At 38.1% G+C, this 14,751-nt stretch overlaps 1 protein-coding gene across 4 annotated transcripts in view; it reads right to left on the bottom strand.

Moving 5' to 3' along the window:
- Window positions 1–2,816: 2,816 nt before the first annotated feature.
- CTC1 (CST telomere replication complex component 1) overlaps window positions 2,817–14,751 on the bottom strand; it is a 37,129-nt gene continuing 25,194 nt past the window's right edge. For 2 of the 4 annotated variants that reach the window (XM_074311901.1, XM_074311903.1), the window contains exons 12-23: window positions 9,663–9,777; window positions 9,233–9,557; window positions 9,056–9,145; window positions 8,367–8,560; window positions 8,124–8,206; window positions 7,861–8,035; window positions 7,544–7,621; window positions 5,292–5,436; window positions 4,663–4,727; window positions 3,912–4,077; window positions 3,647–3,773; window positions 2,817–3,465 (exon numbers count right to left, since the gene is read on the bottom strand). In XM_074311901.1, coding sequence (XP_074168002.1) covers window positions 3,341–3,465; window positions 3,647–3,773; window positions 3,912–4,077; window positions 4,663–4,727; window positions 5,292–5,436; window positions 7,544–7,621; window positions 7,861–8,035; window positions 8,124–8,206; window positions 8,367–8,560; window positions 9,056–9,145; window positions 9,233–9,557; window positions 9,663–9,777 — 1,688 coding nt within the window. In that variant the 3' untranslated portion in view covers window positions 2,817–3,340. Of the gene's footprint in view, window positions 3,466–3,646; window positions 3,774–3,911; window positions 4,078–4,662; window positions 4,728–5,291; window positions 5,437–7,543; window positions 7,622–7,860; window positions 8,036–8,123; window positions 8,207–8,366; window positions 8,564–9,055; window positions 9,146–9,232; window positions 9,558–9,662; window positions 9,778–14,751 lie in introns of all 4 variants that reach the window. The other 2 variants (XM_074311900.1, XM_074311902.1) reach the window with 1 other exon arrangement.

Here is a 14,751-nt window from a genome sequence, read left to right on the forward strand (position 1 = left end):
TCTCAAAAACCACATATAACTCCTGCTACTTTTCTAAACATTCACCTACTAGGCCTCTTTGGTTGCCCAAGTTTGAAAGACTCATTCAAGCTCTACCCTCTCTGCAATTAAGCTTTTTCTAATGACCCCCTTCCTAGGGCTCAGCCTTCTCAAATGGACTTATACTTATTTTGCATATAACCTTAATATAATATTTAAATTTTTTTATTTTAAATTTATGGAATAAGACAAGCATTTTCATAACAGTACAATTTCAAAATGATGACTGCATATGAAACTGCTAATATCACAATTTACTATTCTCTTTAAATATAGGTTATATAAACATTTTTTCCTTTTATTCCTTTCCTCTCTCCCACTCCGGAGATGGCTATCATTAGACACAAATAAGTATATATATACTTCTATTTATCAGTGTTTCCCTCCCCCCATACAGATAGCATCTTTCTTCATATGTCCTTTATGGCTAATTTGAGTATTTATAACAGTCAAAATGATTTATTCGCTCAAAGTGCCTTTTTTTTATTATAACTTTTTTATTGACAGAACATATGCATGGTAATTTTTACATTATCCCTCACTTCTGTTCCAACTTTTCCCTTCCTTCCCTCTACCTCTTCTCCTAGGTGGCACAGTCTTATACATGTTAAATGTTATAGTATATTCTAGATACAATATATATGTGCAGAACTGTACAGTTCTTTTGTTGCACAAGAAGAATTAGATTCAGAAGGTAAAAAATAACCTGGGAAGAAAAACAAAAATGCAAACAGTTTGCACTCGTTTCCCAGTGTTCCTTCTCTGGGTGTAGCTGATTTTGTCCATCATTGATCAATTGGATCTGAATTAGATCTTCTCTTTGTTGAAGATATCTACTCCATCAGAATACATCCTCATACAGTATTGTTGTTGAAGTGTATAATGATCTCCTAGTTCTGCTCATTTCACTTAGCATCAGTTCATGTAAGTCTCTCCAAGCCTCTTTCTATTCATCTTGCTGGTCATTTCTTACAGAACAATAATATTCCATAACAGTCATATACCACAATTTACCTAACCAATTGATGGGCATTGATTCATTTTCCAGTTTCTAGCCACTACAAAAAGGGCTGCCACAAACATTTTCACATACAGGCCCCTTTCCCTTTTTTAGTCTCTCTTTGGGTTATGAGCCCAGTAGTAGCCCAGCTGCATTAAAAGATATGCAAGTTTGATAACTTTTTGGGCATAATTCCAGATTGCTCTCCAGAATGGTTGGCCAAAGTCATTCTTAAAACAATATTGCTGTTTCTGTTTTTTCTTGGTTCTGCTCATTTTAATCTTCATTATTTCATATACGTCTGTTTTTCTAAGATCATCAAAGCTCATCTTTTTTTAAAGCTTTTTATTTTCAAAATATATACAATTTTCACCATTCACCCTGCAAAACCTTGAGTTTCAAATTTTTTTCTCCCTCCTTTCCCCTCCAATCCCTCCCTTAGATGGCAATATGTTAAACATGTGCAATTCTTCTATACATATTATCACAATTATCATGCTGCACAAGAAAAAAATCACATCAAAAAGAAAAAAATGAGAAAGAAAAAATGCAAACAAATAACACAAAGTAAAAATACTATGTTGTGATCCACAATCCATTCTCTGGGTGCAGATGGCTCTATGTCACAAGACCATTGGAGCTGGCCTGAATCAACTCATTGTTGAAAAAAGCTACGTCCATCAGAATTCATCATCATACATTGTTGTTGCTTACAATGTTCTCTTGGTTTTATACACTTCACAATTCATGGAAATCTCTTCAGGCCTGTCTGAAACCATTAACTTATTCAGACATTCTTCAACTGATGGGCATCTACTTAGCTTCCAATTCCTTGCCACTACAAAAAGAGCTGCCACAAACATTTTTACACATGTAGGTCCTTTTCCCTTTTTTATGATTTCTTTGGGATACAGGCCTAGTACAGACACTATTGGATCGATTTGATCCAATATCAGTTTGATAGCCCTTTGGGTGTAGTTCCATATTGCTCTCCAAAATAGTTGGATCAGTTCACAACTTCACCAACAATATATTAGTGTCCCAGTTTTCCCACATCTCCTCCATTTATCATTATCTTTTCCTCTCATATTAGCAAATCTGAGAAGTGTATATTTGCATTTCTCTGATCAAGTGATTTAAAAGCCCATCATATCTTATAGTACATTATGATCACACATCACAACTTGTCCAGCCATGGCCCAATTCAGGGGCATCTCAGCAATTTACTGCTACAGAGAATTGCTATAAAAATTTTAGAACACATAGATTACAATATCATATAGGTTATATTATTTTATATGTGCTTTGTAATATCCAGCAAAAGTGAGCATGAATCATTTCATTTTTACCTTATGCTCAGCAACTAGTATAATGACCTAAATATAGATGTTTAACAAATGATTGTTGTTTATACCGATCCTTAAATGTAAAGGCTCAGCTCTGAGGTAATGTCCTCTATGCTTCTCTCCTCACTTTCTTGGATGGGGCCTTTTGCTAAATGCTTTACTACCATTATACTAGCTGATATTAGACTTGTGTACAAGTCTTTCCTCCCTAGATTAATCTCCTTAAGAATAGGGGGTTGCCTTATCTTATCCTTGTATTCTCAATACTAAGCACAGTGACTTTTGAGGTTACTTAACAAAATGTTGACTAAATTGAATTGAATAATGGATAAACGGTGAGATGGGCTCTGCAGGAGTTCTGAATGCCTCCTTCCCCCATCCATGCCTCCCACTCCCAGCATACACTGAGAAACATCAACACAAATCTCAAATGAGGTAACTTTTGAGTTTTATTGAGGATAAAGTGCTGTACTTCCTGTGCTCTCATATTTACCACAGGAACACATTAGTGCTGCTCTTCACATCCTAGAAACAGAGCAAGAAATAAGGCACCAGAATAAGGTAAGGATGATCAATTAAGACAAGTGGGTTTTCTCTTCAAGAAATTCAGAGTCAAACTGGAGCCTGACTGCAGGGTCCCTTGGATGTGGTTGAAGGGAGGTAAAGTAAATGAGGTAGATTCATGGAAAACCAGGGATCCAAAAGCTTACATTCAATTAAAGGAAGAGTGGAGTACACTCAATCCTGTAAGGTGATAGGAGGAAATGGCATTCAGTAGGGCTAGAGATAGTTACCCTCCCTAGCAGGCTTGGTTATTCAAGGCAATACTGATTATTGATTATTTAGAAAGCCATCTATTAAGTTATATTAGAGTTTTTATCTGTATTGCTGAAGTCCTATCACTGAATGAATTCAGATTCTTGATAAGACTGCTGTGAAGAAGGTCCCAGGTGTCTCAGGAACTCAAGATGTGGGGGACTTCAGGGTCTCTGAGAGAAAGACAGGAAAGGCTGAGTCTGGGAACCATATGTGTCAAGACAGGAATTTCACCAAATTGGAACCGATGTAGCCGAGGTGGTTCTAAAAAGAAAAGGTGAGGGATTCAAGCCTCATACTTCAATCCCCATTTTGTGTTTTATATCCTGGATCATCCCCCTGGATTCTATTCCCCCTTGGACTCCAGCATGCAGCCCGCAACTGATGGCTTTCCATCCTCCCTCTTCTTAAGGACCTTAGTATGTGAGCCATCTTCTGCCCTCACCTGATGTTGTGACTCTTGTGGGTTTCCTCTCAAGTTCAAAAGAAAGATGAATAGGTCGGAGGACACGGGAGCTGGTACAGAGTGTCTGAAGGAAGAGCATCAGGGAACCATCTGTTTCATCAATGAACTACAGAAAGACACAGAGGAGTCATTCAGGACCAAGTCATTCAAACTCCAGGTTACTTCATTGCTCCTACCAGAGCTCCTCCCTTCTACAATTCCACCACTCCTCCTACTAGGACTCAGATTTTCCAACATATCTGACCTCAGGCTGGGTTCCAGGTCTGCTAGTGTTTAGGGCAACTCTCCCCGGTACTCTGACTAGCTCCATTAGGGTTTCCCACTCAGTAGGACACAGGCCTAGAGCTACTGCCACCTGTTGGTTGGTACAGGTCACTACAGCTTCTGCAGTTCCATCTTCTACCAGTAGCCTGGGGGAATCATAGTTTCCTGTTAGAAAGGTTCTCAGGATCATTAGGTACAATTTCTTACTGGGAAGGAAAGGGAGGCCAGATGAGGTGAATGGCCTGTCACAGGTTTCACTGCCACTAAACAGAAAAGCCAGGATTCAGAGCTGGCTTGTGGCAGTGTGTATGTCTTGTGTACACGTTAGAAGAGATAGTGGGGATGGGAGAAAGAGAGGGAGAACAGAGAAGGGGGGACGAGTGAGAGAGAGAGAAAAAGAGAGAGGTGAGAGAGTGTGAGGGAGAGAGAAAGAAAGAGGGAGAGAGGGAAGGGGGAGAAGGGAAGGGAGGGGAAGAGAGGGGGTGAGGGAGAAAAAGGGAGAGAAAGAGGAAGAGAAAGGAAGGGAGGGAAGGATGGAAGGAGAGAAGGGAAGAAGGGAAGGAGGGAGAAAAGGAGGGAGGGAAGGAGATGTTAATGTTATAAAATGTGTGGTTGTTATAAAAGAAAAGGGGTTACTGTGAAATGACCAACATTTACTCTCAGGGACTCAAGCTATCTCTGTAGCTCAAGTCCCCGTTTCTCTTTGCCAAAACCTCCAACCCTCCTCTTACCTGATGTTAGCCTGACTCACAGATGCCTGCGTGGGACACGGAAGACCCTGTCTACTACACTGTCCCTAAGAGGAAAAAAACGGTTTAAAAATCCTTGTTCACCATATTTTCCCCTTTTGCCTACCATTCTCCATCCATCTAACTCAAAATCCTAACTCTTTTACCCCTGTATTTTCCTCCCTTAGTGAATGTATTGTGGTTTTCACTTTTAACACAGGCATGTCCTGAAAAAAAAGGTCAGTATTGAAGTCTCGACTCAAGAACATAACTGTTACCAGTCTTTATCATTGTCACTTAATCCTGAGAAAAAAATCTTTGCCTAAAATCTCAGACAACATACAGAAGGACCCAAGAATAAGCAAATTTACCCAGACTACTAGACTCTTTCAAGAGACCCATCTAGATTGCTCTGTCCTCAAGATGCCTTACTGACTCTCCCTCCTATCAACTCACCTAGCTCCCTAATCTTATGTTCCATTTTATAGAAAGCTATAAAAAGAAAGACTGGTGGTTTCCTTAGAGATACTGATAGGAACAGCTACCTTCCTCCCCATAACAGAATCACCTAACCTCTCCAACTGTGGTGATACAGCTAGAAGTCCCTTCTATGACTTGATAACTGGTTTTACCTGAGCACAAACACTGGTACAGTGTGCACAGAGCCAGAAGAGCTGGACACTGAGGACAGATACTACATGACAGGAAGCACTGGCCTGGGTTGGCCCTGGAGAATCCCTCTGTAGTTCTGCCAGGTAGACATGGGGCAAGTTGGAGCTATAAAGGAAACATGGTAAAGTCAGAGAACAGGAAGAACAGGATGGGGGTAGAGGAAAAAGAGGAAGGAAATAGGAGGAATAAGATAGGGAACAGGCTAGTAAAAAAATGGGAATAGGACTGAGGTAGATCAAGGGGAATGAGTAGAGGGGATTATAGAGTCAATTGTTAGTATAGAGTGAAAAGCAAAGCATGGGGAAAGGGCCAGTTGCTAAGGGTGATTACTCTTTAGAAGTGACACTCCACTCCTACAAGAACTTGGTCCCAGATAGTTATCAAATAATCCCTTATTTTCTAAAATTTCATTTCCAGTTTTAGTGAGAGACATTTGGCTTGAGAAGAGAAGCAGAAGGAAGTTTGATCTAAAGAAGTAACTTTCATGAGGATTTATATGGTTTTGAAATTATGGAGGTCAGAGATTGAATTTGGAAAAACTCACAGAAAAGGAGAATATGAGGGAGAAAGTTGATAAATACAGGGTCAGCCCTCTTTCTCTGCCTATCTAGGTGCTAATAAAGCAAGAAAGCACAAAGTGAAAAGAGATTTTTAAGAATCAGTCACAAAAGCTTTTTAGCAAGAATGACAAAAGTTTGAGGATCTTGCTTCAAGAAAGTGTTGACAGGGGATAGCAAGGTTGTGCAGTGGATAGAACACTAGTCTGAAGTCAGAAGGACCTGAGTTCAAATCTGGTCTCAGACACTTATTTCCTGGCTGTGTCATCCTGGGCAAGTCACTTAACCCCAAACTGCATCAGCAAAAAAACAAAAACAAGAAAGTATTGACAAGAGGAATTTTTATAGAGTTGTTTATAAAATGTATATGATGTTTACATTTCTTCCATAATCAAGTACTTATTATCTATTTTCAAAGGTCTGGTTGATATCTCTCCTAGAAGAGAATTTTAAGAGACTTGAAGAATGTTTCTCTTTCCTTCTTCAAGTTAATCAGGGAGAATGAAGTACTTGATCCTCAAGAAAACAAAAAGACTTCAATGTGAACATTTTAAAAAGATAAGTTTAAAAGAAAAGGCAGAGTTTAACCCTGACCTGTGACAGAATGTAGAGAATGTACAGAAAGAATGTAGAGGACTGTATTAAAGAAAAGAAATGGAAGGACACCTGAAACAAATAGCAGGTTCTTCCTGAAGAAGAGAGGACTAGATTCTCAGGAGAAACAGCAGTTGCCTGTCCTCCAGAGGCATGACACCAGAGATCTATTGGCTCAGACAAGATGGCAACCAGAAAAGCTACTGCAATCACAGGCTACAGAGATAAAAAGTTTGCACTTTGTCCTGGTCAGACTTGTGGCTCAGCTCTAATAATCTGGAAAAAGTCCATAGCAGGACAAAAAGGACGGTAGAAGATTTCAAAAGTTTCTTATATGAAGACTGGCTAAAGGAAATGGGATGTTTAAATTGGAACAGAATTAAGGGGCCACAAGAGTGTTTAAATAGATAAATGGCTGCCATAGATAAGAGAGAGTAAGTTCAGTCTGCTTTTTCTCAAGGGTAGAACAGCAATAATGGGGAGAAGTTATAAAGAGGCTTCTTTAGACTTAATACAAGAAAAAAATTTCCTAATAACAAATGGAAGAACCAGTAGAGATTGGATGATTATACCATCATTAAGGACATTGTCAAACAGGGGCTAGAGTAGGTGACTTTAGGGGTCTCTCCTCCAAAAGTAAAATTATGTAATCACTAACATCTAACCATGTCATTGATAAAATAAATAAATGAATGAATGAATAAAAATGATAGTGGCAGTGATACTAAGGATATATGTATTTTAGATCTAAAAGTTTTGTGAAAAGGAATGACTATTTAATGGTAGTAACAGAGAGAAAATTTAATATAGCTTCTCAATTGCGTGGATCCTTAGAATTTACAAAACTGCTGTACAATCACCCAAATAGATCCAGTATTATGATTGTTCCCGTTTTATAGGAGAGACAGAGGTGTAGAAGTTAAATGACTTGCCCAAGCAAGTGCACTTCTCTTTCCAGCATCTTATTAGCTTTGGCAGGAAAATCCTACAAGCTCAACTGAGCTTGTGTAGGGCCTGGTCTGAAACAGGGCTACTGAGGAAAAAAGGGAGCAGTCACTGACCTGGCTGGAACCTCAGCAGGGAAACACAGGATTCGGAGGTAGCTGGATGGCAGGAAACGACAATAAACATTTTGGAACCTGCAAGTAAAGAGAGAAAGGAAAATAGAAGCAGGAGGGAGCTGGAGAGGAGTGGTTATAAAAATTCTCACCACCCAAGAAAATTGGAAACATTGACATAGATAGAGTGTATAATTAAGCATCATCTATTGAGGACTGACAGGGGAGGCCTTCTAGACTGTATCATAATTAGCAGATTTGAAATAAAGTATCCTATACCAAGACTGGGAAAAGGGAAGGAGGCAAGATCATCTCCTCACCTGGAGATCTTTCTTTCTAACTGCTGAAAATAGACTCGGGCTCCTGGAAGCAGCCCCAGTGGTAAGGGTGGATGTGGAGCCTCTATATAGACATCAATGGGAATTTGAGAGGCCAATTCAGCAGCATCCAAGGCCACAGTTAACTTTACCCCACGCTGAGAAGTCTGGGAATTTCCTAAATAGAGAACATGGGATAAGCACCCTATCAAAACCTCATGCCTTCCTTCGCTCCCAAATCTCTACTATCAGATGGGTTTTCTTACCTTGCTGGGTTGTTCCTGAAAGTGGCACACAAGGTGTCCTGGACAAAATTTCGGCAGAGAAGGACACAAATGAGCCTGGGGAACTAGAAAGTCAAAAATCTGAATTTAAAAGGGGGACCTTTAAGGAGGCAGAGGAGAGACAGAATCAGAGGGCAGGAAAAGAACCCAAACTGATCTGACTGACTGACCAGGGGGAAGGAAGAACCATCTGGACCAAGCTAAGGGGAATAAGGACATGCTTACCTGCTACTGAGAATCTCCGTCAGGGAAGATTCAGAGAGTCCCTTGTTTATCCCCAGCATACCTGGAATGTCCTGGGTGTTCCCAGGTTCCAGGATCCAGTCATCCTGGACAATAAGGCAGGAAGTATAGCCAGTCAACTCCAGGATTCGCTGTGAAAGAGGGGAAGAGTCCCCCTCTTCTAACAGACTTGGAGGCTGCTGGGAAATTAGAAAGAGTTCAGGAAAGAAAAAAGGATTAGAGTCCTTAGAATATTATCAAAATTCTTAAAATGAGCCAATTTGTTGGGTTTCCCCCACCCTGGAAAATAGAGAGCAGGAGGGAGCCGGAGAGGGAGAGGAGAGAGAAGAGGTCCTCCCTCTTAGGTCTAGCCCCAAACCCCTTTTCTAGTAAAACCTTTGTGCCAGATGTCTAAGTCACTTGGATCAATACGCCTGAGATGTTAATTAGAATTACAGAATCGCTGAAAATAAGAATTGTAAATAATTGTAGGGAATCACCCTTATTCAATCAATGAAAAAACTGAAACTCAATGTCAAGTGACATGCTCAAGACAACAAAGATAGTGAGATGCAAGTCTAGGACTTAAACTCAGGTTTCCTGAATCTCAAAAGATGCTATCTCCTGCCACACACGGCTGCCTTTTTTCTCCCATCTTCACAAAGGTAGTAAGTGCAGAATGGGAGACTTACAGAAGGGTCAGGAAGGATGAGTCTATACTGCTGCCCAGGGTGCAGGAATTCAAACCATCGGATAGATTGGCCAAAGAAGAGGAGAAAAACCTAAGGAAAACAAGAGCAAGAATCCCAAATTGTTGTGAGGGGAAAGGAAAACCAGGAGTTTAAAGAGACTTTGGGATATAATCTTACCTTTTGGTCCTGGCTCTCATCTCCATGGGACTCTGGCAGACCCCAGCCATCCCCATCTTTCCTTTGGATCCCTCCTAGCCAGGTGCCTGATGCATGGAAACTAAGAGCGTGCTTGGGAGGCAAAGGACCATCGTTCTGAGAGGATTGATAATTCCGTTTCATCAGACATTCCTTGTGAGACAGCAGCAAAAGCCGGCTTTGCACTTTAGAAGGCTCTTCCAAGCAGGGAAATTTTGCTTGAGGAGGTCTTCGTGTAGGATGACTATTGTACGGACTGGGAATGGGCAGGATCAGCGCATCATCCAGATAAAAGAGGACATAGATTCTAGAGGAAAAAAAAAAGGATAACAGAATGTTTTTAGATCCCTCACTCTCTCCCATACCTTATCTCTACTCCTATTTCCATTTCCACAGGCAGGGAGGTACTGACTTGGTATGGCGCTCCTGGATAAATCCTGGCATTCCCAGCTCCTTCCAAGAAGGAAAGTTGCTCTTCACTTCTCTCTCTACTACCAGTTGGAACCGTTCCACCCGCACAAGGGAGCCTGCATGAACATGAGAAGGATGAACATATTTAATAGTCAAGCCAATAGCATAATGAACAGCTCACATGATCAGTGACAAAGAACTTTGCAGGCATTGCTTTATAGGCATTATTTCATTCAATTCTGACAATAATTATGAAGTCAATGGACCTATAATTTCACCAATTTGGCATTCTTAGCAATGTTACTGATTGCCACCCATCTATGTCTTCCTATACATCTTTCACCAAGGATACATCTAGCATGCTGGGGCTTCCTTCTAGATTTTTTGATGTGGGCCAAGGAAGCATGTGAGCTATCCAACTTTTATTCCTTCCTTTCTTATCATGACTGACCCACCCTTATGATGATAAGGATTTTATAATGCCTTTTCAGCCTTATTACATATTTCCTTCCTTCCTGCACTTGACATGCAGACACATGGGCAATCTTGCCATTTTAAATGGCTTTCTTTTTCCTGTCACCCCCTGCCTTTTCATCTTCAAGATTCAACTCAGGTACTAATTTCTTTATGAAGATTTTCCTGATCAGAACATCTGTTAGTGACCTTCCTCTCTAAACGATGTGGTATTCATTCTGTAAAACATGTTTCCTTTGCTTGAAATGCAAGGTCCTTAAAGGCAGGACCTGTTTTAACAAGTTTAAGTTTGGTTATTGTATCACCAGTGCATGGCACACACTAAGACCTTAATAAATATATATATTTAGTGATACTTTTTTATGCCAATTCTCTTGTCAAATTCTTTACTGGTAATTTTTTCAGCTTCTTCAAGGCTGCAATGCATTTTCAATCATTAAAATTTTTAACTTTAACAGAATAATAATAGTGTTAAAAAGGATGGGTCTGTGAATGGGTCTGTGAAAGTGGATGTCAATGACTGGAGAATGGATAAGCAAGTTGTAGTATATTAGAATAATGGTATATTACTATACTATAAGAAACAATTATCATGAATAGAGGGAAGCATGAGAAAATTTCAATGACATGATTCAGTGATGTAAACAGAACCAGAAAAGCAACTTATACAATTTAAAATGAAAGAACATTGCACAAATATTTGAAAGGTTAACAATGTAAAATTATAATAACCAAGTATAATCACAAGAAGCAATAATATTTGTCTCCCTCTTTTCTTTGTAAAGATGGAGAACATAGGGGTGAAGATTACTATAGATGTCAATTTTTTTAGTTTTGCCAAACTGGTTTTTTTAAAATACTTTGTTATAAAGGAATGGTTCTTTGAATATGGATGGAAGGAGAAATATGTTGGGAAACAGATAATATAAAAGCTATTAATAAATGTTTTTAAAAGATTGTTTTGTCAGTCAAGAAGCAGATTGGGATCATTAAAAGCACTGCGCAAGGATATACAATAAACCCATATAAGTCAGCATTTCTTTATATTACTAACAAAATCCAGCAGGAAGAGATATTAAGAGAAATTCTATTTAAAATAACTGCAGATAAAATAAAATTCTCAGGAGTCTACCTGAAAAGGCACCCAGAAACTATATAAACACAAATAATGACCAAATAACTACAGAAATATTAATTACTCATGTGGCAACAATACCTAAGTTTATTTACTTATTCAGGGTTATGCCAATCAAAGGCTTATAATAAAGAAGTAACATTCATCTGGAAGAACAAAAAATATATACAAATGAAAAAAATTGTGAAGGCCTGGCAGGTCCAGATTTCAAACTATATTATAAAGCAGTAATTAGAATGTTTTACTTTTGACTAGCTAAAAAATAGCATGATGCATCAGTGGAATAGATTAGGTATAAAATACATAACAGAAAAAGACCATAGTAATCTATGATTTAAGTCTGATAAACCTAAAAAAGATTTACATTTGATAAACCTAAAGATCTAATTTTGAGGAGTAAGAACTCATCATTTGCCAAAAATGGCTGGGAAAACTAGAACAAACTAAGCTTAGACCAATATCTCACACCCTATATCAAAATAAGGACAAAATGGATAAATGATTTAGAAAAAAAAGGATAATATAAATAAATTAGGAGCATGGAATTTTGTACCTGTCAGATCTGCATATAAAAGATTTTATGACAAAACAAGAGATAGAGGAACTCATAAGAACTAAAATGGCTAATTTTGATTATATGAAATGAAAATGCTTTTGTACAAACTAAAGCAGTCAAAATTAGAAGAATAATAGGAAACTGGGCAAAAAAAAAATTTTACATAACTTTTTCTCATTTCTCAAATAAATAAGAGCCATTTTCCAGTTGATAAATGGTCAAAGGATATGATCAGGCAATTTTTGGATGAAGGAATCCAAGCTATCAATGGTGCCATGAAAAAAGGTCTAAATCACTACTGATTATCTAATTGATCAATGATGGACAAAATCAGCTACACCCAGAGAAGGAACACTGGGAAATGAGTGTAAACTGTTTGCAATTTTGTTCTTCTTCCCAGGTTATTTTTACCTTCTGAATCCAATTCTTCCTGTGCAACAAAAAAATTCGGTTCTGCACATATATATTGTATCTAGGATGTACTATAACATATTCAACATGTATGGAAATGTCTGCCATCTAGAGGAGGGGGTGGAAGGGAGGAGGGGAAAATTCAGAACAGAAGGGAGTGCAAGGAATAATGTTGTAAAAAATTACCCATGAATATGTATTGTCAACAAAATAAATCATTACTGATTAGAGAAATGCAAACTCAAAAAAATTTAACTGTGGAGTACCACCTCTTATCTAGACCAGCACCATGCCAGGAAACTAAATCTCTTCCCATTTAAATTATCTTAGGAAGATTCTGAAGATCATTTAGCAGGATAAGATACTAGACGTTGAGATCCTTTCTCAAACCAAAACCAAACTCCACTGCAGAGAGCACAATTCTGATGACCTGGCAACACTGTTTGGATGGCAAACACAATCTTACCAAAAACTCAAGGCAAGCACTCACAGAGTGATCAGAACACTTGACATAAGGACATTCTCTCTCAAGTACTATGGACTGTATGACATGGGAGGCACTAGCACAGGACCAATCCAGCACCCTAAGCCCTCTTCAAAGGAAGGTGCTTCACTCTATGAGAAAAGCAGAACTGAAATAGCTCAAAAGAAATGTGAGATATACAAATATAGAGAATCCACCCCAAATGTTCACATGAACTGTTTATGTCCAACTTGTGATAGAGCATTCCAAACTCATACTGGTCTGAGCAGCCAAAGTCCAATATGTCGTATCAACTCTAACATTATGATGTCATTTTGGTCCTCTGACAACAAAGGACAGCAACCAGTCAAATTGACAATGACAGAAAAAAAATGACAAATGCTGGAAGAGATATAGAAAAATTGGTATGGATACTTATGCACTGTTAGTGGAATTATGAACTAGTCCAACTACTCTGGAGAACAATTTAGAACTATGTCCAACAGACTATAAAACTCACATCCCCTTTGACCAGCTATACCACTATATCTTAAAGATGTCAAAGAAAAGGGAAAAGGAACTAACGATACAAAAATATTTACAGTTAACTTTTTGTGATGGCAAAAAACTGCAAATCAAGAAGATGCATATTAATTGGGGAATGGCTAAATAAGTTTTACTATTGGGCTATAAGAAACGTTGAACAGGACAGCTTCAGAAAAACTTATAATCAGAAGACTATACAGTAATAATCGTATTTTAATGATGATCAACTGTGAAAATATTAGCTACTCTAAGTCAGCAATCCAAAACAATTCTTAAGGACCCATAATAAAAAATTCTATCGACCTCCAGAGAAAGAACTGATCAATTTTGAATGCAGATTGAGGGATGCTTTTTAAACTTTCTCTACTTTTTATTTTGCAACATGGATAAGATGGAAATATTTTTCATGACATTCACATGTCAAATTGCTTGCCAGAGAATCTGGAACTCAAACTGTTACAAAAAAAAAAGTTAATTTTTTTAACATGTAAGTGGGAAATAGTTAATGAAATAAAAATGTATTTTAAACAAATCAAAATACTACATTTAGGGGAAAAAAATTTTAAAAATAAAAGAACTGCACAATTTCACAAAAGTAATTCAGTATCTATTTGCATTATCTGTCCAAGGTATATCATTCACTTGTGCTGATGAAGTCAGCTTTGTGGTCTAGTCAACTCAGGCACTAAATCTGGTTTTCCTGTATGAAAAGGCATTATCTTTTAGTAATCTAATTAAAAGGTTCTACATGTAGCTCTACAGCAGTAAACAGAGTACTAGGCTTGGAGTCAAGGATTCCTGAATCCAAATCTGGTCTCTCACACTTATTAGCTGTGCGACATCAGCAAAATAAGCTGAAAAAGGAAATGTCAAAGTACTCTAATAATCTTTGCCAAGAAAACCCCAAATGGGGTCAGGAAGAGTTGGACATGACTCAACAACAAAAAAACAGTATATCAGTTCTTCATATAGTCAGCACAAGGTCATCTGCAAGCAAACAGGAGCATCTGGAGGACAATCTAGCACAGAGAGAATCCTTATCTTTCACTGGAACATCATACTGACATAATGACTATGGCAAACTCTTCTTGAAACCTTCTCTCATTAAAAAAGAATCCACTCGTTATCTTTCCAGGAAATCTTGTATAATTTTACAATCTATTTGGAAAGCTTCTGGTTGGAGGACAGCCTTTAAAGGAAATTCTGTTCTGATAAATGCAAAAAAAAATTTATAGTCAAGAGATAAGCACATGGTTTTCTCTGTACTTATCTGCCAACAAATGTGATGGCTCCACATTACTGATGGAGAAAATAGTTATACACATCTTTGTAAATCTTTTCTATTTATTGCCTACATTTCAGTTTCTTCCTTAAGTGATTTTGAGATGAATAAACTCATGAGAAGTAATGCTACATTTGAGTACTTGATTTGGGAGTCAAGATAATCTGAGTACATTATTCAAATACTATCTGACACTTATGATGAGGAAATGATGTGATCACAC

Source organism: Sminthopsis crassicaudata, chromosome 4 (assembly GCF_048593235.1).
Source record: "Sminthopsis crassicaudata isolate SCR6 chromosome 4, ASM4859323v1, whole genome shotgun sequence".
In the NCBI taxonomy this organism is placed as follows: domain Eukaryota; kingdom Metazoa; phylum Chordata; class Mammalia; order Dasyuromorphia; family Dasyuridae; genus Sminthopsis; species Sminthopsis crassicaudata.